The sequence below is a fragment of the Myxocyprinus asiaticus genome, chromosome 11, assembly GCF_019703515.2.
Source record: "Myxocyprinus asiaticus isolate MX2 ecotype Aquarium Trade chromosome 11, UBuf_Myxa_2, whole genome shotgun sequence".
NCBI classification, from domain to species: domain Eukaryota; kingdom Metazoa; phylum Chordata; class Actinopteri; order Cypriniformes; family Catostomidae; genus Myxocyprinus; species Myxocyprinus asiaticus.
This window is the reverse complement of record NC_059354.1, coordinates 39037155-39057229: the sequence shown is the minus strand read 5'-3', so window position 1 is coordinate 39057229 and position 20075 is coordinate 39037155. Positions and strand designations below refer to the sequence as shown.

Below are 20075 nucleotides of genomic sequence, written 5' to 3'. Positions count from 1 at the left end.
TACAGGCACCACCTCTTCCAGTTCAAATGGAGCATGCTGAACAAATACAAATAATATTTGAACAGCACATACCTCTGTTTACAGTGGCTGTCATCCCTAAAAGAAATCTGAAAGTTTGCAATGTTTCTATTTTCTTTAAATTGTCAAAAAAAAAAAAAAAAAAAAGCTTAGATAATGTACAGTGAGAAACATATTTAGACACTTAAGCAACACAATTAAGTGAATGTTATTGCATAAGACAACAAAATATCAAACCAGTGGCTTATTACTATTTATAGATAGTATTTAAATATAGCTTAAGCATAAAAAGTACATTTGGTTCTGAGAAATGTTTTAGCATAATTTCTTTGCAGATGGCACTTGGTTTAATATTCTGTTAATTATGCAAAGTATTTCAGCCATTTTCAAGGGTGGCTTAAGTGTCCAAAATCACTGCATGTGATATTTATGTACAAAAATTTACATTTCTCTCTGAGCTTATGTTAGGTCCAACTTAAGCCATTATTTGACACAATTTAATGTACACAAAGCAATTCTCAAATTCATCTCAGGAGAAATATGAGTCTCTGGACATTTCTGGACTTTGGACAGAAAATTAGCACATGATGTCATCCGTAGGCACTGAACTCATAACAATATCCAGAGGGGGAAAAAAAAAACTTCCACAGGCTGGATTTTCTCAAATGTGTGAGAAGTCTATCCAGAAGGTGTAAACATCGAAGATTGATTCAATCTTTTGTGGTTCCGTTTGCATCATAAAAAAAAAAAAAAAAAAAAAAAAAAAAAGTGTTCTTTCAGCAGGTCTTCACTCCTTAATCTTATCGATATTTTTGATAGAGCCAACTGGGTCCGTTTTGTAGATCATGAAGTGCCCTTGAACCTGAGCGGCGCTGAGCTCTGGATGCGCTGCCAGCGCTCGCTCGGCGAATAGCTCGGCCTCAGCCACGGACTCCTGAGGATAAAATCTCCGGAACATTTGATACAGCTGCCAATGAGAGCAGTGGCCCACGTACTGCTTCAGATCAACACGACCAGGCCTGACAAGAGCAGGGTCCAATCTTCAGCACAAAGAGGAGAATTAAGGAAAAAAAAAAGGAGAAAACAATACAGAGTTAATCGGAAGGAAAACACACTTTCTAAGATTCCCACACATTTTGATCAATGATTTTCCTTGACCTTTCCAGTTATTCATAATTACGGGAAGAGTTTTTAAAACATAATTTTATATAGTTTGCACTCGCAAAGTGCAATTCCTAGCGGATGAAAATTTATAACGGAGCATAACTAGAAAAATATTTAGAAATTTCCATGTCTTTCAAAGATTGTATTAATTTCCATGGCTTTTCTACACTTATAATTCCCAATATTACATATTTAATCACAATAAAAAAATAAATCCATGATATTAGTGGTCAGCCATGGATTTATCAATAACTGATGCAGATATCAAGAAAGCAGGTTGATGGCCAAAATAATGCTAATAAACTGTGTGTGTGTAATATATATCACACACACACACACAGTTGTGCTCAAAAGTTTGCATACCCTGGCAGAAATTGTGAAATTTTGGCATTGATTTAGAAAATATGACTGATCATGCAAAAAAACCTGTCTTTTATTTAAGGATAGTGATCATATGAATCAATTTATCATCACATAGTTGTTTGGCTCCTTTTTAAATCATAATGACAACAGAAATCACCCAAATGGCCCTGATCAAAAGTTTACATACCCTTGAATGTTTGGCTTTGTTACAGACACACAATGACACACACAGGTTTAAATGGCAATTAAAGGTTAATTTCCCACACCTGTGGCTTTTTAAATTGCAATTAATGTCTGTGTATAAATAGTCAATGAGTTTGTTAGCTCTCATGTGGATGTACTGAGCAGGCTAGATACTGAACCATGGGGAGCAGAAAAGAACTGTCAAAAGACCTGCGTAACAAGGTAATGAAATTTTATAAAGATGGAAAAGGATATAAAAAGATATCTAAAGCCTTGAAAATGCCAGTCAGTACTGTTCAATCACTTAATAATTGGGATCTCTTGATACCAAGCCAAGGTCAGGTAGACCAAGAAAGATTTCAGCCACAACTGCCAGAAGAATTGTTCGGGATACAAAGAAAAACCCACAGGTAACCTCAGGAGAAATACAGGCTGCTCTGGAAAAAGACGGTGTGGTTGTTTCAAGGAGCACAATACAACAATACTTGAACAAAAATGAGCTGCATGGTCGAGTTGCCAGAAAGAAGCCTTTTCTGTGCCAATGCCACAAAAAAGCCCAGTTACAATATGCCCGACAACACCTTGACACGCCTTACAGCTTCTGGCACACTGTAATTTGGAGTGACGAGACCAAAATAGAGCTTTATGGTCACAACCATAAGCACTATGTTTGGAGAGGGGTCAACAAGGCCTATAGTGAAAAGAATACCATCCCCACTGTGAAGCGGGGGGGGGGGGTGAGCTCTAAAGGCAAGGGGAATCTTGTGAAAATTGATGGCAAGATGAATGCAGCATATTATCAGAAAATAATGGCAGACAATTTGCATTCTTCTGCACAAAAGCTGCGCATGGGAAGCTCTTGGACTTTCCAGCACGACAATGACCCTAAGCACAAGGCCAAGTTGACCCTCCAGTGGTTACAGCAGAAAAAGGTGAAGGTCCTGGAGTGGCCATCACAGTTTCCTGACCTTAATATCATCAAGCCACTCTGGGGAGATCTCAAACGTGCGGTTCATGCAAGACGACCAAAGACTTTGCATGACCTGGAGGCATTTTGCCAAGACGAATGGGCAGCTATACCACCTGCAAGAATTTGGGGCCTCATAGACAACTATTACAAAAGACTGCACACTGTCATTGTTGCTAAAGGGGGCAATACACAGTATTAAGAACTAAGGGTATGCAGACTTTTGAACAGGGGTCATTTCATTTTTTATCTTTGTTGCCATGTTTTGTTTTATGATTGTGCCATTCTGTTATAACCTACAGTTGAATATGAATCCCATAAGAAATAAAAGAAATGTGTTTTGCCTGCTCACTCGTGTTTTCTTTAAAAATGGTACATATATTACCAATTCTACAAGGGTATGCAAACTTTTGAGCACAACTGTATATACATACAGTACTGTGCAAAAGTTTTAGGCACTTGTGAAAAACTTTCAAAGTGAGGATTTCTTAAAAAAACAATGAAATAAATAGTTTTCATTAATCAATGAATATCATACAAAGTCCAGTAAACAGAAAAAGAGCTAAATCGATATTTGGTGTGAACACTTTTGCTATCAAAACAGCACCAATTCTCCTAATTACACCTGGACACAGTTTTTCTTGGTTGTTGGCAGATAGCATGTTTCAAGCTTTTTGGAGAATTCGGCACAGTTCTTTTATTTTTTTAGGCTGTCTCAATTACTACGGTCTCTTCCTGTAATCCCAGACTGACCCGATGTTCAGTGGGGGGCTCTGTGAGGGCCATACCATCTGTTGCAGGGCTCCCTGTTCTTCTATTCTATTTGCAAAAGGAATGTTTTGAGTATAAAATGTATATTTCCTATTGACACACTAAAGTAGCAGATATAAATAACCATCTAAAAGACAAATGTTTACTAAAAGAGTTGCTTGTTTGTTTGTAATGCCATGCCAGCTTCTATGGTTATTACGGTGAAATCCAGGTAAAAAACAAATTTTTGGGAGTTGTGCCCATTCCTTTTTAGTGTTTCTCAACCTCTCTTTTTTACAAGAAAAAGTTTTTTAGAAGACAATACAAATGACTACTAACGTTTGATTGTTTGTTTTTAATGCCATGCCAGCTTCTGTGGCTATTTCCATGGTGAGACATGTGTAAGGAATTCTATAAAAGGTTTTTAAAATCTATTTTTCTTAAAAACTCTAAAATTGCATTCGGTTTGACTTTGTTAAAAATTTCTTCCAGAGTGCTGACTGAATAAAAAAAGGTTTCTCACGGGGTTAAGACCAGTACAGTCTAATAAAACATGTTTCAGGGATAATGGACTCTGGCAGAAGGTACATGTTGGTGAATCTTCTCCCAATATTAAAAACTTGTCATCCTGGAGTGACCTATTCGACAGCGGGTGTAGACGATCTGGTCCCAGCGATTTGAAAACAGAGAGGAACTTCTTTTGCCAACAATAGGGCTGATTTCATGGAGTTTGTTCATGGTGCATTGATCCCACTCAGTTTGCCATTTATTTTTAACATATGAATTTATTATGGGTTTTAGGTCAGTGGGAGGTATTGGACACTTTTTGAAATCCGCTGATAAGGCCTCTTTTGCAGCAGTGTCTGCTTCCTCATTTCCTGAGATTCCACAGTGTCCAGGTACCCAGCAGAAGCAGATATTGAAATTTTTGGCCTCCAAATCCAGCAGCTGGCATAGAATCTTTTCAAGCCTTGGGTGATCATTTTTTAAAGATGACATTGCCTGAGGACATGATTTTGAATCTGAAATTATCAGAAAGTTTCTCTGCTGCATAGTCTTTATGATGTCCAGTGCTAAGACGATAGCGTTTGCCTCTGCTGTAAAAATTGAGCTGTGATTGGGGATGGATATTCCTTTTTTTGATGGTTGATCACAAATGCAGACGATACATGATCCTCAGATTTTGATCCATCTGAATATATAGGGATATATGATGGAAATATTTCTCTAATGAAAAGGAGTTGTTGTTGAAAGTAATTTGGGTGGGTTTCTGATTTTTTGTTTCTTGTTAAGTCATGACTACTACTGTATAACACATTGATTTTCAGTGTGACTTATGTGAATTAAATCTATATTTTATGCATGCTATTTCTTACTCAAGGTGGCGTTGTTGTCTCAGTGATTGATTTATATTTGACATTGCTATTTGATGAAGCCGCAATGTGGAAGTAAACTATAGCAAGTGCAACACTTGAACAGTAAGATTTGGCTACTGTCATTTAGGCTGAAATTATACAGTATAAGTTGTGTGCCTATTTTGACTCAAAAAGTGCTTGAGAAAATACATCTGTGTAGCTTTTAACTTATTTTCAATATGTGTAACTTTTGTGTAGCTTACAGTGCATCCGGAAAGTATTCACAGTGCTTCACTTTTTCCACATTTTGTTATGTTACAGCCTTATTCCAAATTGGATTAATGTACATAAGTATTCACAGTCTTTGCCATGACACTCAAAATTGAGTTCAGGTGCATCCTGTTTCCACTGATCATCCTTGAGATGTTTCTACAACTTGATTGGAGTCCACCTGTGGTAAATTCAGTTGATTGGACATGATTTGGAAAGGCACACACCTGTCTATATAAGGTCCCACAGTTAACAGTGCATGTCAGAGCACAAACCAAGCCATGAAGTCCGAGGAATTGTCTGTAGACCTCCGAGACAGGATAGTATCGAGGCACAGATCTGGGGAAGGGTACAGAAAAATTTCTGCAGCATTGAAGGTCCCAATGAGCACAGTGGCCTCCATCATCCGTAAATGGAAGAAGTTTGGAACCACCAGGACTCTTCCTAGAGCTGGCCGCCTGGCCAAACTGAGCGACAGGGGGAGAAGGGCCTTAGTCAGGGAGGTGACCAAGAACCCGATGATCACTCTGACAGAGCTCCAGCATTTCTCTGTGGAGAGAGGAGAACTTTCCAGAAGAACAACCATCTCTGCAGCACTCCACCAATCAGGCCTATATGGTAGAGTGGCCAGATGGAAGCCACTCCTCAGAAAAAGGCACATGACAGCCTGCCTGGTGTGTGCCAAAAGGCACCTGAAGGACTCTCAGACCATGAGAAACAAAGATTGAACTCTTTGGCCTGAATGGCAAGCGTCATGCCTGGAGGAAACCAGGCACCGCTTATCACCTGGCCAATACTATCCCTACAGTGAAGCATGGTGGTGGCAGCATCATGCTGTGGGGATGTTTTTCAGCAGCAGGAACTGGGAGACTAGTCAGGATCGAGGGAAATGAATGCAGCAATGTACAGAGACATCCTTGATGAAAACCTGCTCCAGAGCGCTCTGGACCTCAGACTGGGGCGAAGGTTCATCTTCCAACAGGACATCGAGCCTAAGCACACAGCCAAGATAACAAAGGAGTGGCTACGGGACAACTCTGTGAATGTCCTTGAGTGGCCCAGCCAGAGCCCAGACTTGAACCCGATTGAACATCTCTGGAGAGATCTGAAAATGGCTGTGCACCGACGCTCCCCATCCAACCTGATGGAGCTTGAGAGGTCCTGCAAAGAAGAATGGGAGAAACTGCCCAAAAATAGGTGTGCCAAGCTTGTAGCATCATACTCAAAAAGACTTGAGGCTATAATTGGTGCCAAAAGTGCTTCAACAAAGTATTGAGCAAAGGCTGTGAATACTTATGTACATGTGATTTTCTTTTGTTTTTTATTTTTAATAAATTTGCAAATACTTCAAACAAACTTCTTTCACATTGTCATCATGGGGTATTGTTTGTAGAATTTTGAGGAAAATAATGAATTTAATCCATTTTGGAATAAGGCTGTAACATAACAAAATGTGGAAAAAGTGAAGCGCTGTGAATACTTTCTGGATGCACTGTATGTGTTATGTGTAGCTCAATGTTATTGACAGACAGTTGCGTCTCATGAAATTTCAGTGTGAAAGTAATGAATACTTTTCTATATTTGTTGCATCATCTCTTTGATATATGAAAAACAAAACATTAAAATATATCAGAATATATTCTATTATTTTCTATATTTTTTATTTTATTTTTATCTGACAATATCTGGGAATTTTGTACATCCATTTGTGATATGTGCCAGGTTGCTAAAGGCCCAAGGTATGGAATAATGTTTGGCAAAACACCCATGCATTTAAGGGTTACCAAGACTATTGGAAGCGTTTAGCTCTGACGCAAAGGGGAGCTTCAGACAGCCAAGCAGACACAGTTATCGGACTATTTCAAATATCTCAAAATGGCCAAATATCAGCCAATTGGGTGACATCTCACAACCTTTTTTGCTTGACTGTGAGAACCCAGACTGCCGTGAAATACTCTTTAATGCTATTAATCTTTATATATTTTGTTGTTCCCATTGTGATTAAAGAGGTGAACGGGCAGAGGACAAGTATTTTAAATTTGGAACAAAGGTAACTGAGCTGTACCTTTCAATGTAATTAGTAGTCATAAACACAATTCGGGCCTCTGAAGATGCCACTCCATCCAGAGCATTCAGAAGACCACTGAAGGTCAGTCTTCCCATGCCCTGATAGGCCAGCATATCTGTGAGAAAACACAAGTTACAGAACATTGTTGTATCCACTTATTCTAGTAGCATATCAATGTCACAATGCAAATAAATCTTAATGGTCCTAAAAATAGGCTTCATTTTCTTTTGATTTAGAGGTGAAATATGACCGCCATTTGTTCTTTACTGGTTTCATGAGATTCGTCCATCTATGAAACATTCGGCTTCTACAATTCATGAATACACGTATAATGAGTTTACATAGTGAAAGAGTTTCAAAAACACAACTGTGTGTGTTAGTTATCTGTAGCAGGAACATACTCTCTGTGGGCATCAGCTCACGGCTGACAAAGGCTGCATCCACGTCCTCCAGCAGGATGATGCTTTGCTGTGGAGCAACGCTCAGCAGGTGGTTGAGACGATCGTCAGACAGACTGCGGTCACTGAGACTCATCAGACAGATGCTGTAGCCTAGCTCGCCTGCCAGCGCAGTTCTGTGAAAAGTCAGCAACTAAGTGAGTGTTTAGCTCATCACTTTATCGCAACCATACTGTACATAGAAATAACACTAATTTACAGAGTTCCCACACATTTTGACCAATGAATTCCAATACTTTACTAGTCATTTGTGATTACTTGTAAAATAATTTTAGATATTGCTGGGGTGGATTGCCATTGGTGTGTCAAGTACCAATCCTAGCAATTAATTAATTTAGACAATCCCATCACAAAACATCCTGATTTTTGAATTTGGCTCACAGGGGGAATTTCTCAAGCCACTAAATTATTTTAGTGCAGAGTGTAACTAGAAAAATGTATTCACTAATTACTCTTCCAGGGCTGTAAATTACTATTTTAAACTTGATATTTCCAGGTTTTCCTTTACCCTGGTAACCCTGACTTTGAAACTACTGTACATGATACTATATGACTGAACTATTCATTCATATCACTGTATCTGTGATACATTGAACTGTAAACAAAGTAACTGTGCTTACATAAAGCTGCTCTTCCCACAGCCTGGGGGTCCATACAGCAGATAACCCCTCCTATATGGAATACCTGATAAAAATATATTCAACAATAAAACTTAAATTAGTAACGATTTCAAATATATATACACTTGTCAGCCACAACATTTAAACCACCTGCCTAATATTGTGTAGGTCCCCCTTGTGCCGCCAAAACAGTGCCAACCTTTATCTCATAATAGCATTCTTAGATGCTATTCTTCTCACCACAATTGTACAGAGCGGAGTTACCATAGACTTTGTCAGTTCGAAACAGTTTGGCGATTCTCTGTTGACCTCTCTCATCAACAAGGCATTTCCGTCAGCAGAACTGTCACTCTCTGGTTGTTTTTTGTTTTTGGCACCATTCGGAGTAAATTCTAGAGACTGTTGTGTGAAAATCCCAGGAGATCAGCAGTTACAGAAATACTCAAACCAGCCCGTCTGGCACCAACAAACATCCATACAATTATCTAATCAGCCAATCATGTGGCAGCAGTGCAGTGCATAAAATCATGCAGATACTGGTCAGGAGCTTCAGTTAATGTTCACATCAACCATCAGAATGGGGAAAAAATGTGATCTCAGTGATTTGGACCGTGGCATGACTTTGGTGAATGAATGCATGAATGTTCTCATAATACCGCAAGCCTTGAGTTAGACTACGCAGAGGTCTTAACTATGGCTTGCAGGCAGTTTTTATATTTTTTTTCATTTACTCCCTTTTTCTCCCCAATTTGGCATGCCCAATTCCCAATGTGCTCTAAGTCGTCGTGGTGGCGGAGTGACTTGCCTCAATCCGGGTGGCGGAGGACGAATCTCAGTTGCCTCCGCATCGGAGACCGTCAATCCACGCATCTTATCACGTGGCTTGTTGAGCGTGATACCGCGGAGACCTAGTGCGTGTGGAGGCTCACGCTATTCTCCACGGCATCCACGCACAAATCACCACATGCCCCACCGAGAGCAAGAACCACATTATAGTGACCACAAGGATGTTAACCCAATGTGACTCTACCCACCCTAGCAACCGGGCCAATTGCTTGCTTAGGAAGCCTGCATGCCCTGAAGTCGAACTTGCGACTCCAGGTGTGGTAGTCAGCATCTTTATTTGCTGAGCTACCCAGGCCCCCCGGCACTTTTTATTCGTAAGAGCGAGGGAAGAAAAAACCAACATAAACGAAAAACACAGAATACTCTTAATAAATGAGCTATAAAAGGATAGACAGGATAGAGATAGACCTTTGAGCACTGAAGTTAATTACCTTAGAACATAAAGTTTTTGATGTGCCTTTTTAAAGATAGCCTCAGTGTTCTGCTGAAACTTTAACTTATTATCAAAAAATAACTTATATTCCTCCATTCTGTCTACCTCTACATCGTGAATATACACTGGTTGTAGCTTAGGAGCCTTTTTTCTTAAGTCAACCAGCATGTACTTTGTCTTAGACACATTCACACCAGGTGATAAACATGTGTAATGCAGGGCTATTGTTCTGCTCTGAATTTGAAAGTAGGGAGAGGAGAACTGTATCATCCGCATACAGTATTTTACAACATGACAGTTGGCATGAGAATTTTGGCTGTTATTTGTATAGAGTATAAAAATAATTGGAGAAAATAAACATTTTTAAGTTGATCCATTACAAGCGTATAATTTATCCAATAGTACTGCATTTGCCTTTGCCCTTGCTGCCTACCTTTTAAAAAGTCCAAAATCCATAAAACAAGCCTATGATTTACAATGAACTCACTGATAAGTCGAGGTAAACATTCTACCTAAAATCTTCCTTTTATGTTCCATGGAAGCAAGTAAGTCATATGTGTTTGGAACATAATTATAAAAAAGATTTCTGTTAGAAAATCTAAACGGAGATTATCTTTAAGTCATCCTGTAATAATTCACCTCTGTCAGTGTACCACTTGGGATTGCCGATAAACTCCTTCACATCATCAACAATCCTCTCTGCCACTCCATTCTCCAGAACTACTGATGACAGGGGCCGTCGTCGCCTAGGAAACCCAAAAGGCCTCCACTCTGCTCCAAGGGCAGTGTACATCACAGTCCGACCCTCTTCCTGTTTTAAAGCAAGTTCACGAGCTGCACAAACAAAGAATAACTCCTTTACTGGCTGCAACACATTTTTACACAATGTTTATACTGCAATCTATAGCAGACTCACCCTCACGCCACCCCAGAAGTGTATGACTTTCTTTCTTCAGCAGAACACAAATGATCCATATCTTCAGATGCAATATGATGGCGTGGGTGAGAAACAGATCAATATTCAAGTCCTTTTTTCCCCCCTACAAATCACCACTTTAACTTTCTTTTTGGCGATTTGCATTCTTCATGCATATCGCCACTTACTGGGCAGGGAGGAGAATGTATAGTAAAAAGGACATAAGTATTGATCTGTTTGTCACCCACACTTATTATATCGCTTCTGAAGACATGGATTTAACCACTGGAGTTGTTTGGGGTTTTTGGAGCTTCAAAGTTCTGGCCACCATTCACTTGCATTGAATCCACTTGCACACACATCTGGGATGGCATAAGGGTGAGTAAATGATGCGAGAATTTTCATTATTGGGTGAACTATTCCTTTAAAACTAATAATATAGATTCCATCCATTTTCTTTCTGTTATATGCAGGACACATTAAAACGGACCCAGTAACTTTTCTATCATGCCCTCATCATTTATTTTTGCTACTTCTCAAATGCCATCAAGTGCCCGTAGTTGAAGAATCACCCAGAAACCTAGCTATGTTTGGCACCAGTCCATTTTCTTCCTCATACCTTCTTGGAGTATGTTGAAGAATATCTGCCTGTCTCTACCCAGAGCAGTGAAGGTGACAGACTCCCATGGAGTTCCAGTGTTCAGGTCCACCATCTGCTTCTCTCTGGTTCTCTCCACTCTGATCCACTTCCTTCCATACCTGAAAACACACAGCCTCAATTAGAAACACAGATAATTGGGTGTATTTTATTGATCCCTGATTATGGGAAGCTCAAATCAGCAGCACATCAGATGTAAACTGTTGAAAGCAGCATCACTATACCCATACCTAGAGTTTAATGCTTAATTTAGAGTATATTAAGTGGAGATTGCGGATTAGGGCCACATGGTTAATAAACTGTTCTTGATTCATTATTCCTTACTGGGATAACAGCCAGAAGGTAACATGAAGGTAAATTATTACATTTTGAATCAATACCATATCCAACAACTATAAATACTGTAACATACAGTGGGGTCACAGCGATAACACATTGTAAATGCTTCCATTTAGCATTTTTCTAATTAAATACAAAAAACTTTCTATCACAACTTTCATTACCAGCATAACAATTTTAGTGAACTGCAAAATTAACAGAATTTTCAGAAATTTTCAGTATTTGGTATGCCCCCCTTTTGCTTTACGTTTAAAAGAATAGATCACCCAAAAATGAAAATTCTCCCATCATTACTCACCATCAATCCATCCCAGATGTGCATGACTTTTTCTTCTGCAAAACAAAAACAAAGATTTTTAGAAGAATATTTCAACTCTGTAGATCCATGCACTACTAGTGAATGGTGACCAAAACTTTGAAGCTCCAAAAAGCACACAAAGGAAGCATGACGGTATTCCGTACAACTCCAGTGGTTTAATCCATGTCTTCTGAAGTGATCCAATCGGTTTTGGGTGAAAACAGACCAAAACACAACTTCTTTTTCACTGTACATCTTGCCATTGCTGTCTCTAGGCACAATCATGATTTCAAGCTCAATTACACTTCCAAGTGCTTGACACATGCACGGAGCGCTAGATGGCGCTAGGAAGAGTAATCAAGTTTGAAATCATGATCGGCAAGGAGACTGCTGATGTCAAGGTTTATAGTGAAAAAGGAGTTATATTTTGGTCTCTTCTCACGCAAAACTGATTTGATCGCTTCATAATACAAGGATTAAACCAATGAAGTCGTGTGGATTAATTTTATGCTGCCTTTAAGGGTTTTTGAAACTTCTGAACGTTTTGGTCACAATTCTTTTACATTGCATGGAACTACAGAGCTAATATGTTATAAAAAATCTTTGTGTTGTGCAGAAGAACCTGGGACATGAGGATGAATAAATGATAAGAGAAATTTCATTTTTGAGTGAACTATTCCTTCAGTGACAGCATGCATTCGAGCTGGCATGGACTCCACAATTGTGTGCAAAATTTGATGATTCGTGTTCTCCCAGCATGATATGAGAATGTTCCAAAGAACATCTTGTGTTCTTCAATGGAAGCAAGGAAATCTTTTGCAAAATGAGTAAACATGGTCACTATAACAAATTTGAATAGAGCAGAATCTTAAATATCTCTTCTTCATTTTATGCAATAACAATTCTTTATTATACAGTTTGCAAAAATCAAATTTCAAATTTAATTCAAAAAATTCAAATTTAAATTAGATTTTGAATCTCAGATTTTCAATGAAGTCTCAGACTTTTGGACCCCACTTTACTTGATAACATTGTGAAACTGATGCTCTCTCTACATAACATGTGGTCTTCTTACCAAATTATGTGGTTGCCCGGACTGGGATGGAAGTCGAACTGTGTATGGACTCGCCCACTCTCATGCTGCATATAGGAGGTCTCAACACTCAGATGCTGTGTGTGTTTGGCGTGTTTAGTAATCCAGTTTAAAAGCCAGTGATAACTTTTATCTCTGCTAGGAACCTCCAGTGTGATCATGTAATGTCTTCTAAAGAAGATCATGCCAATCTGTGCCCCCTTTCGGGCAACTGCAAGTGCTGTGCCAATGCCAACAAGCCCAAAGCCTGCCCCAAAGTAAGGGTTGTCTTTCAAGGCTCCAAAGAAATCTGAAAGGGTCATGATGAAGGTGATTTCAGGTTCTCCTAAGCAATCAAGGACAATTGTGCTGTCCCCTCCTTTACAGCAAATGGGAGGAAAACATTTTAATGTGGTACTATAATACTGTAAGAAGAACCTTGAGATTTAAAATACATCATACCATATGTATGTGCAAACAATCACTGGTCAGTTACTCTAAATTTATTCTTTATTAAATTAATTAAAAATTAAAATGTAATGATACTTACTGTTGTGCAAAGATCATTACACGGCACCTTTCATACATCTTTGACTTGTTAATTTAAAAGAAACTAAAAAGATGCGAATCGGCTTAGACAGCACCTAAGTGCGTGCGCGCGCGCTCTCTCTCTTTCTCTCTCATTGGGCAAATCACATGGCGACCTCTGTGTTGCTTCCGGTGTTCCGGGAAATGATTCCGTCTGAAATGTGTTTCACTTTAATAGTTCCGCTGTGACTGAAATCGTAGTTGTGCACAGGGTTGGGAGGGTTACTTTTGAAATGTATTCCACTACAGATTATAGAATACATGCTGTAAAATGTAATTTGTAACGTATTCCGTTAGATTACTCAAGGTCAGTAACGTATTCTAAATACTTTGGATTACTTCTTCAGCACTGGTAGATTTTTTCACTTGTTTTGACTATAAAAATTCTGCCAGTACAGTAAGACAAAATGCACGTTAAAAATATATTCTCTGAAAAACCTAAATATCTTATGCAGTGTTGTTTCTAAAACAAGATTAATCAAATCGATCTTGTTTTAATGATTTTTAGATATTTTTACAGGAAAACAATAAAAAAATTATTATCAAGAATACGATTTTTGCCCTAATATCAAAGGTCTTACTTGAAAAAAAGATATTATGACCTAACGTGAATTTTCTTGATAAAAAATATGATCGTGCCTGGTAACGTACATGTAAAATGACTAGAAATAGCATTTTAGCTTAGCGTGAAGCTGACAATTTACACAAGGTTTATTTCTATTTCTTCTGCTCCAAACTTACTTCAAACGTACTTCTCTGTCTGCTCGTATGAATGTAACATATCATAAGAAAGTGTTTCACCGCTGTTCAAATGCACTTTGGATCGCATCATTTATATGTATAAATGTTTTCCATCTGAAATGACTAAAGATTAAATGAAACCAATGACACTAAAATGCAAAGTAATCTCTTCAGTAATCAAAATACTTTTTGAATGTAACTGTATTCTAAATACCAATGATTTAAATTGTAATTGTAGTGGAGTACAGTTACTAATATTTTGTATTTTAAATACATAATCCCATTACATGTATTCCGTTACTCCCCAACCCTGGTTTTTTAGATATTTATGAACACATCTGGATAGATTCTGGGCATTTAAAAGTTGATAATTCTCCATCATGTATACAAAATGTATCTGTCAAAAGTAATTTTCCTCCCTCTGCACAAAAAGCCCAGAAATGGCGCCGCTGACACTGTTTACATCAAGACAAGTGCAGGTAATGTTTTATTTAATTGAAGTAATAGTTAAAAAGTAATAAGTATAAATAAATTACAAATGGCTTTGATTCAATATGTTATTTAGTTCCAGCACATTCTAACTGTTTTATTTTAATTAAATTGAACAGATCAGTCTTCTGTTTCTCCTGGAACTGTGCATTGTTTATTTGTTTACCAGAGCGAAAACAACATGAATTTAATCCCGATTTAATAAGATTCCTATTTCGAAATGTTTTGAATCTATTTCATTTCATTTATAATGTTTATTTTGCTGATATGTATTTTATTTATTTTTTTCTAATTCGGTACATTGATAAACTAAACGTACATTGATAAGACAAAAACACTGATTTAAAAAAAAAAAAAAAAAAAAAACAGAGCCCAAATGATGCCGTTCATTTGCTATATTTTTATCCAAAGCTGAAGTAAACTTTAAAGTAAAAGATCAATCTTGGGATTTTAAGAATCTACACTGGTGGCCAAAAGTCTGGAATAATGTAGAGATTTTGCTGTTTCGGAAGGAAATTGGTACTTTAATTCAATTGGCATTCAACTGATCACGTAGTCAGGACAATATTGATGTAAAAAAACAGCACCATCACAATTTGAAAAAGTCATTTTTGACCAAATCTAGACAGGCCCCATTTCCAGCAGCCATCACTCCAACACCTTATCCTTGAGTAATCATGCTAAATTGCTAATTTGATATTAGATAATCACTTGCCATTATATCAAACACAGTTGAAAGCTATTTGGTTCATTAAATGAAGCTTAACGTTGTCTTTGAGTTGCCACAGTATGCAATAGACTGGCATGTCTTAAGGTCAATATTAGGTCAAAAATGGCAAAACAAATAAACAGCTTTCTCTAGAAACTCATCAGTCAATCATTGTTTTGAGGAACGAAGGCTATACAATGCTTAAAATTTGCAAAAAAACTGAAGACTTCATACAAAGGTGTACACTACAATCTTTAAAGACAAAGGACAACTGGCTCTAACAAGGACAGAAAGAGATGTGGAAGGTGAGATGTACAAATAAACAAGAGGATAAGTACATCAGAGTCTCTAGTTTGAGAAATAGACACCTCACATGTCCTCAGCTGACAGCTTCATTGAATTCTACCCGCTCAACATCAGTTTCATGTATAACAGTAAAGAGAAGACTCAGGGGTGCAGGCCTTATGGGAAGAATTGCAAAGAAAAAGCCACTTTTGAAACAGAAAAACAAAAAGAAAAGGTTAGAGTGGACAAACACAGACATTGGACAACAGATAATTGGAAAAGAGTGTTACTGATCTTAACCCCATTGAGCTTTTGTGGGATCAGTTAGACTGTATGGTGCGTGACAAGTGCCCGACAAGACAGTCACATCTATGGCAAGTGCTACAGGAAGCGTGGGGTGAAATGTCACCTGAGTATCTGGACAAACAGCTAGAATGCCAAGGATCTGCATTGCTGCACATGGAGGATTTTTTATGAGAACTCTTTGAAGTAGTTTAAGAAGTTCTGAACATTTTTTTCAAATTGTAATAGTAATTTTTCATGTTATTAATGTCCTGACTATACACTGTGATCAGTTGAATGCCACTTTGGTGAATTAAAGTACCAATTTCTTTCCATAAGAGCAAAATCTGTACAAAATCTTCTGTATTATTATTATTATTATTATATATATATATATATATATTTTTTTTTGTAAAATAGAATTTTACACTTCCTTCACTGATGCCCTTTGGAGCTTTATTCACATTGTGACATGGAACAGCAAGAGCGTGGATGTGATGCAGAACAACTCTCTAATCATGTGGAAAATGAAATCCTTCCAACAGATGTCAAATCTGAAGGTAAAATAAAACAATACTTATCAAGTCAATAATGTTAATAACATATTTAATATGAAATAGTCATTATGCATGAATCAGTATGTGGAAATAATTCATATTTATCACACGGCTGTCTAGAACACTTGATTCTGGTTAATCGTTGCAATCTGCTGTCAAATATTTTTGTGTAATGAACACTAATCTCTATAATTGACCATTGTCCAAAGTAGCCCATTTCCTACATAGCTGTCCTAGTTTCACATCTCTTGTATCTCTCCATTGTCTTTTTTTTTTCTCAAAATGAAATAATATGAACTCCAAACAATATTTCATTTCCATTTATTTATGTGGTAAGTAGCCATTTAATGAGCAGAATAATGTCAGGGTGCATTTTGCGATAATGACCTGCTGACAGTACATTGTTTTTCTGAATTTGTTTTTCTTACAACTTTGTCAGTTTACAGATTATAAGAACTGGATTGTTTGCTTCCTATTACAGCTTTGTCTCATAAGTGGTCAGATATGCAGATGTTACCTAGAAGAAAAAAAATTAGCCAAAAGATTGAAAGCATCAGCAAAAAAAGGGGAAAAAATGCAACCACCATTAGCCAAGAAAAGTGTACAGCTAAAGGTAGATACAAACCATGCATGTGTGTATGTGAATACCCTTTGATTTGAAGAGTGATAAAATGATTAGAATAATAAAACCCTAATCTGATTTATTCTGTCTGTTTCCATTTAGTGGACCATGTTTCAGAGGGCACGAACACATTTTCCGCACGCATATCTGCTCAGAATGTAGACGCTGCTTTAAAACTCGCTCCCATCTGGTGGAGCACATGAGCCTTCATTTTCCCGACCCCAGTTTGCAGTGCCCCACATGCAAACACTGCTTCACCAGCAAGAGTAAGCTACTACTCCATCAATGTCATCTGTGTGAGTACGGAGCTGTGGAACGCAACTCTCTGCGATGACACCTCGTCACCATTTATGGGCATCAAGAGGAGGATGTCCACAATGCTGAGCTGTTTACATGCCCGACATGTCAAAAGACATTCAGTAAGAGTCAGGCTTTAAAGATCCATATGAAGTCCCACAATAAGACACAAGATGGGCAGCCATTGCTCTGCTTACATAAGGGCTGCTCATATCAGTATACAGAAAATAAGAAGTTTCAAAAGCATGCGTTAGATGAGCATCGAATTGCGGCTAATGAGTGCCGTCATCACTACACAACTTTTAGCAATACTGGCCTCTTCCTGCACAAAAAGAAAACCCGTGGATTTGTGCACGGAGATGTGGTGTGGCTTGAGAAGTATGCAGAGAAAAAGAAAGAGCTGAACTCTGTGGATTTGACGCAGAACTTTTTCTCCAAATCTGCAGGACCTCAGACTGCAAATTCTGCAAATGGAGAACTTACTGAGAATGCAAAACAGGCTAATGAGACTATAGATGACTCACAAAATATCTCTATAAACGTCAATGAGGATGAAGCGATAGCGGCCACTACTGGAGGAACTGAAGATCCGACTTTAGCACGGCAGGTCAGTTCTGATATTGTATCTGCAAGAGAAGAGGCATGTAAACTTTTTGAAGGACGTATAACTCCCACTGATGAAGAAAAGTGTGATACCTCACTTTTCACTTCACAAACAAGCATGGATAGCAGTCTGACAACATTTTTGCCTGCTGAGACCGTAAATATGGGCAACGCAGGTTTTGATGCTCCCATTGGTAGCTATGTCAGGTCTCACCCAATACATACAGTCCACCAAAGCTCCCCGGAGCCAGAAGATGAGGACAATGATGATGAAGTGGCTTACTGTGAGGACCGGAGTTATCCTGAAGATCTCCCACCAATCGCAGGAAGTGAAAGAAACAGGGAGGGACTCCAAAATTCTGAAGTCCACCAAGAGAGCTCAATCTCAAACTCATCTCTAGAGCCCTCAGCTTCAGAAACACATCTGCAGGTCATGAGGAGACAGGATAAAGATCAGGCTAAAGCCCTAATACTAGAGGGCAGGGTGCAGATGCTTGTCGTCCAGACACGGGGCAACATCTTCCAGTGTAGCCGCTGCTCGTATGTGACCAGAAAGCAGGCAGCCTTAATCCGGCACTGCGCGTCCTCCTGCCAGGTGATGAAGGCAGCACTACACTGCCAGGACTGTAGCATGCAGTTTAAACAGCAACATTCTTTAAACACTCATCATCTCAAGAAATGCAGGTCACTGCTATGGGGCAGAAAGAAATGTACATTTGCAAGCACTGAAGGTCAGTCAGGGAGCAATGCATCTATACAGGTGCAAAGCAAATCAACAGAGGGCACTAATAAATCAGGATCCCTCACAAAGGAACCTGAAAACTATTGAAGTCACTGATGCTTCAAATACAGGAGAGCAAGTTTTGGCTAAACCTGAAGGCCCTGCAATAGTAAGTAAGGCTGATTCGCTGAAAACCACATTGCAAGAAAGGCAGGCAACTGTCACGAGTAGAAATAATGAGAATATCAACACTAGGCCATCTTTAGCTGAGGCAGTGGACTCCATAAATGATGAGACCTCTGGCTACATTGAAGATGATGGTAGATATACTTGCAAAATATGTTCTTTTTCATCTATCAGGAACGTCACAATAGATCATCATTGCTCAACATGCGGCAGAAGCATGCAAAAAAAAAAAAAATAGATCTGGCTGAAAACAGGGAGCAGTTTGAGGAAGAGGGTTATCCTAGTGACTCAGACTATAATCAGGAGGAAAATGGGGCAAATTACGTGGAAAGCGATTCAGCAGACGAAGACCCAAATCCCAGATTTTCGTGTCCCAACTGTCCTTTTCAGTGCTATCAGAAGAGAGCTTTAACAAGCCATGAGATAAAGGCCTGTTTAAAACCAGGGGAAGTCCCGTGTCTGCACTGTTCATTTGTGGCTAAATCTGAAAAATCTCAAAACCATCATGCCCTGGGTTACCAGAAAGACAAAAAGGCTACTAGATGAAAAATGTCAGGTAAACTTAAGTGCAACCTTTGCTCCTTCACCTGCAAACAAGAGCATTGTCTGATGCAGCATGTTGCTGTGAAGCACGAGGGAGTCCGATCTCACAAATGTCGTTTTTGTGTGTTCAGTACAATACGCCACTAGCTACTGGAGGCCCATGCGAGGACTGCGAGTACCGCACCAACCGTGCTGACACCCTGCGCATCCACCGGGAGACATGCCACAAAGACATGCGTTCCTTCATCTGCGAGATTAGTGGCAAGGCTTTCAAGACATGCTTCCTGCTCAAGACTCATCAGAGAAAGCACAGCGAGGAGCGGCCTTACGTGTGCTCCGTATGCCAAAGGGCATTTCGCTGGCCTGCAGGTCTTTGCCATCATTACATGTCCCACACAATCAGCTGCCATTTCACTGCCTCCACTGTGTCTATCAGGCCAAACAGAAATTTCAGGTTGTGAAACATCTTCAGAGGCACCACCCTGACTTGCTCATGCAAAATGGTGTGGGTAAGGACCAAGAGACCTCTAGCTTAGTTACACAGAAGGCCTGGACTGGAGAAAAAGACGAGAGACAAGAGAATGGACAAACTGATTTAGAACATATGCAAAAAGCAGCAGATATGTAGCCTTGTACTATGTCTATATGTATGTATGTAGATTCAACAGTTTTCT

At 38.8% G+C, this 20075-nt stretch overlaps 2 protein-coding genes across 5 annotated transcripts; one reads left to right on the top strand and one right to left on the bottom strand.

The window, feature by feature from the left end:
* Positions 1-176: 176 nt before the first annotated feature.
* LOC127448509 (mitochondrial chaperone BCS1) lies at positions 177-13468 on the bottom strand. Of its 4 annotated transcripts, none has more exons than XM_051711117.1 (8): positions 13329-13468; positions 12782-13157; positions 11031-11170; positions 10135-10329; positions 8217-8280; positions 7540-7712; positions 7136-7253; positions 177-1058 (listed from the first exon to the last, which is right to left on the bottom strand). In XM_051711117.1, exons 2-8 carry the CDS (start codon positions 13099-13101, stop codon positions 806-808), a joined length of 1263 nt encoding a protein of 420 aa, XP_051567077.1. In that variant the 5' UTR covers positions 13102-13157; positions 13329-13468; the 3' UTR covers positions 177-805. The 4 variants fall into 4 exon arrangements, with proteins under 4 accessions (XP_051567077.1, XP_051567078.1, XP_051567081.1 ...); XM_051711118.1 differs by having other exon boundaries at positions 12782-13088; XM_051711121.1 differs by lacking the exon at positions 13329-13468 and adding an exon at positions 11707-11741 and having other exon boundaries at positions 12782-12900.
* Positions 13469-14463: 995 nt separating this feature from the next.
* On the top strand, positions 14464-20059 carry znf142 (zinc finger protein 142). Its single transcript, XM_051711151.1, is given in 9 exon segments — positions 14464-14586; positions 16293-16432; positions 16911-17042; positions 17154-17171; positions 17174-18776; positions 18778-19081; positions 19084-19537; positions 19540-19794; positions 19797-20059. Coding segments are annotated over 8 exon segments (3087 nt in total). The 5' UTR covers positions 14464-14586; positions 16293-16344; the 3' UTR covers positions 20030-20059.
* Positions 20060-20075: the final 16 nt, after the last annotated feature.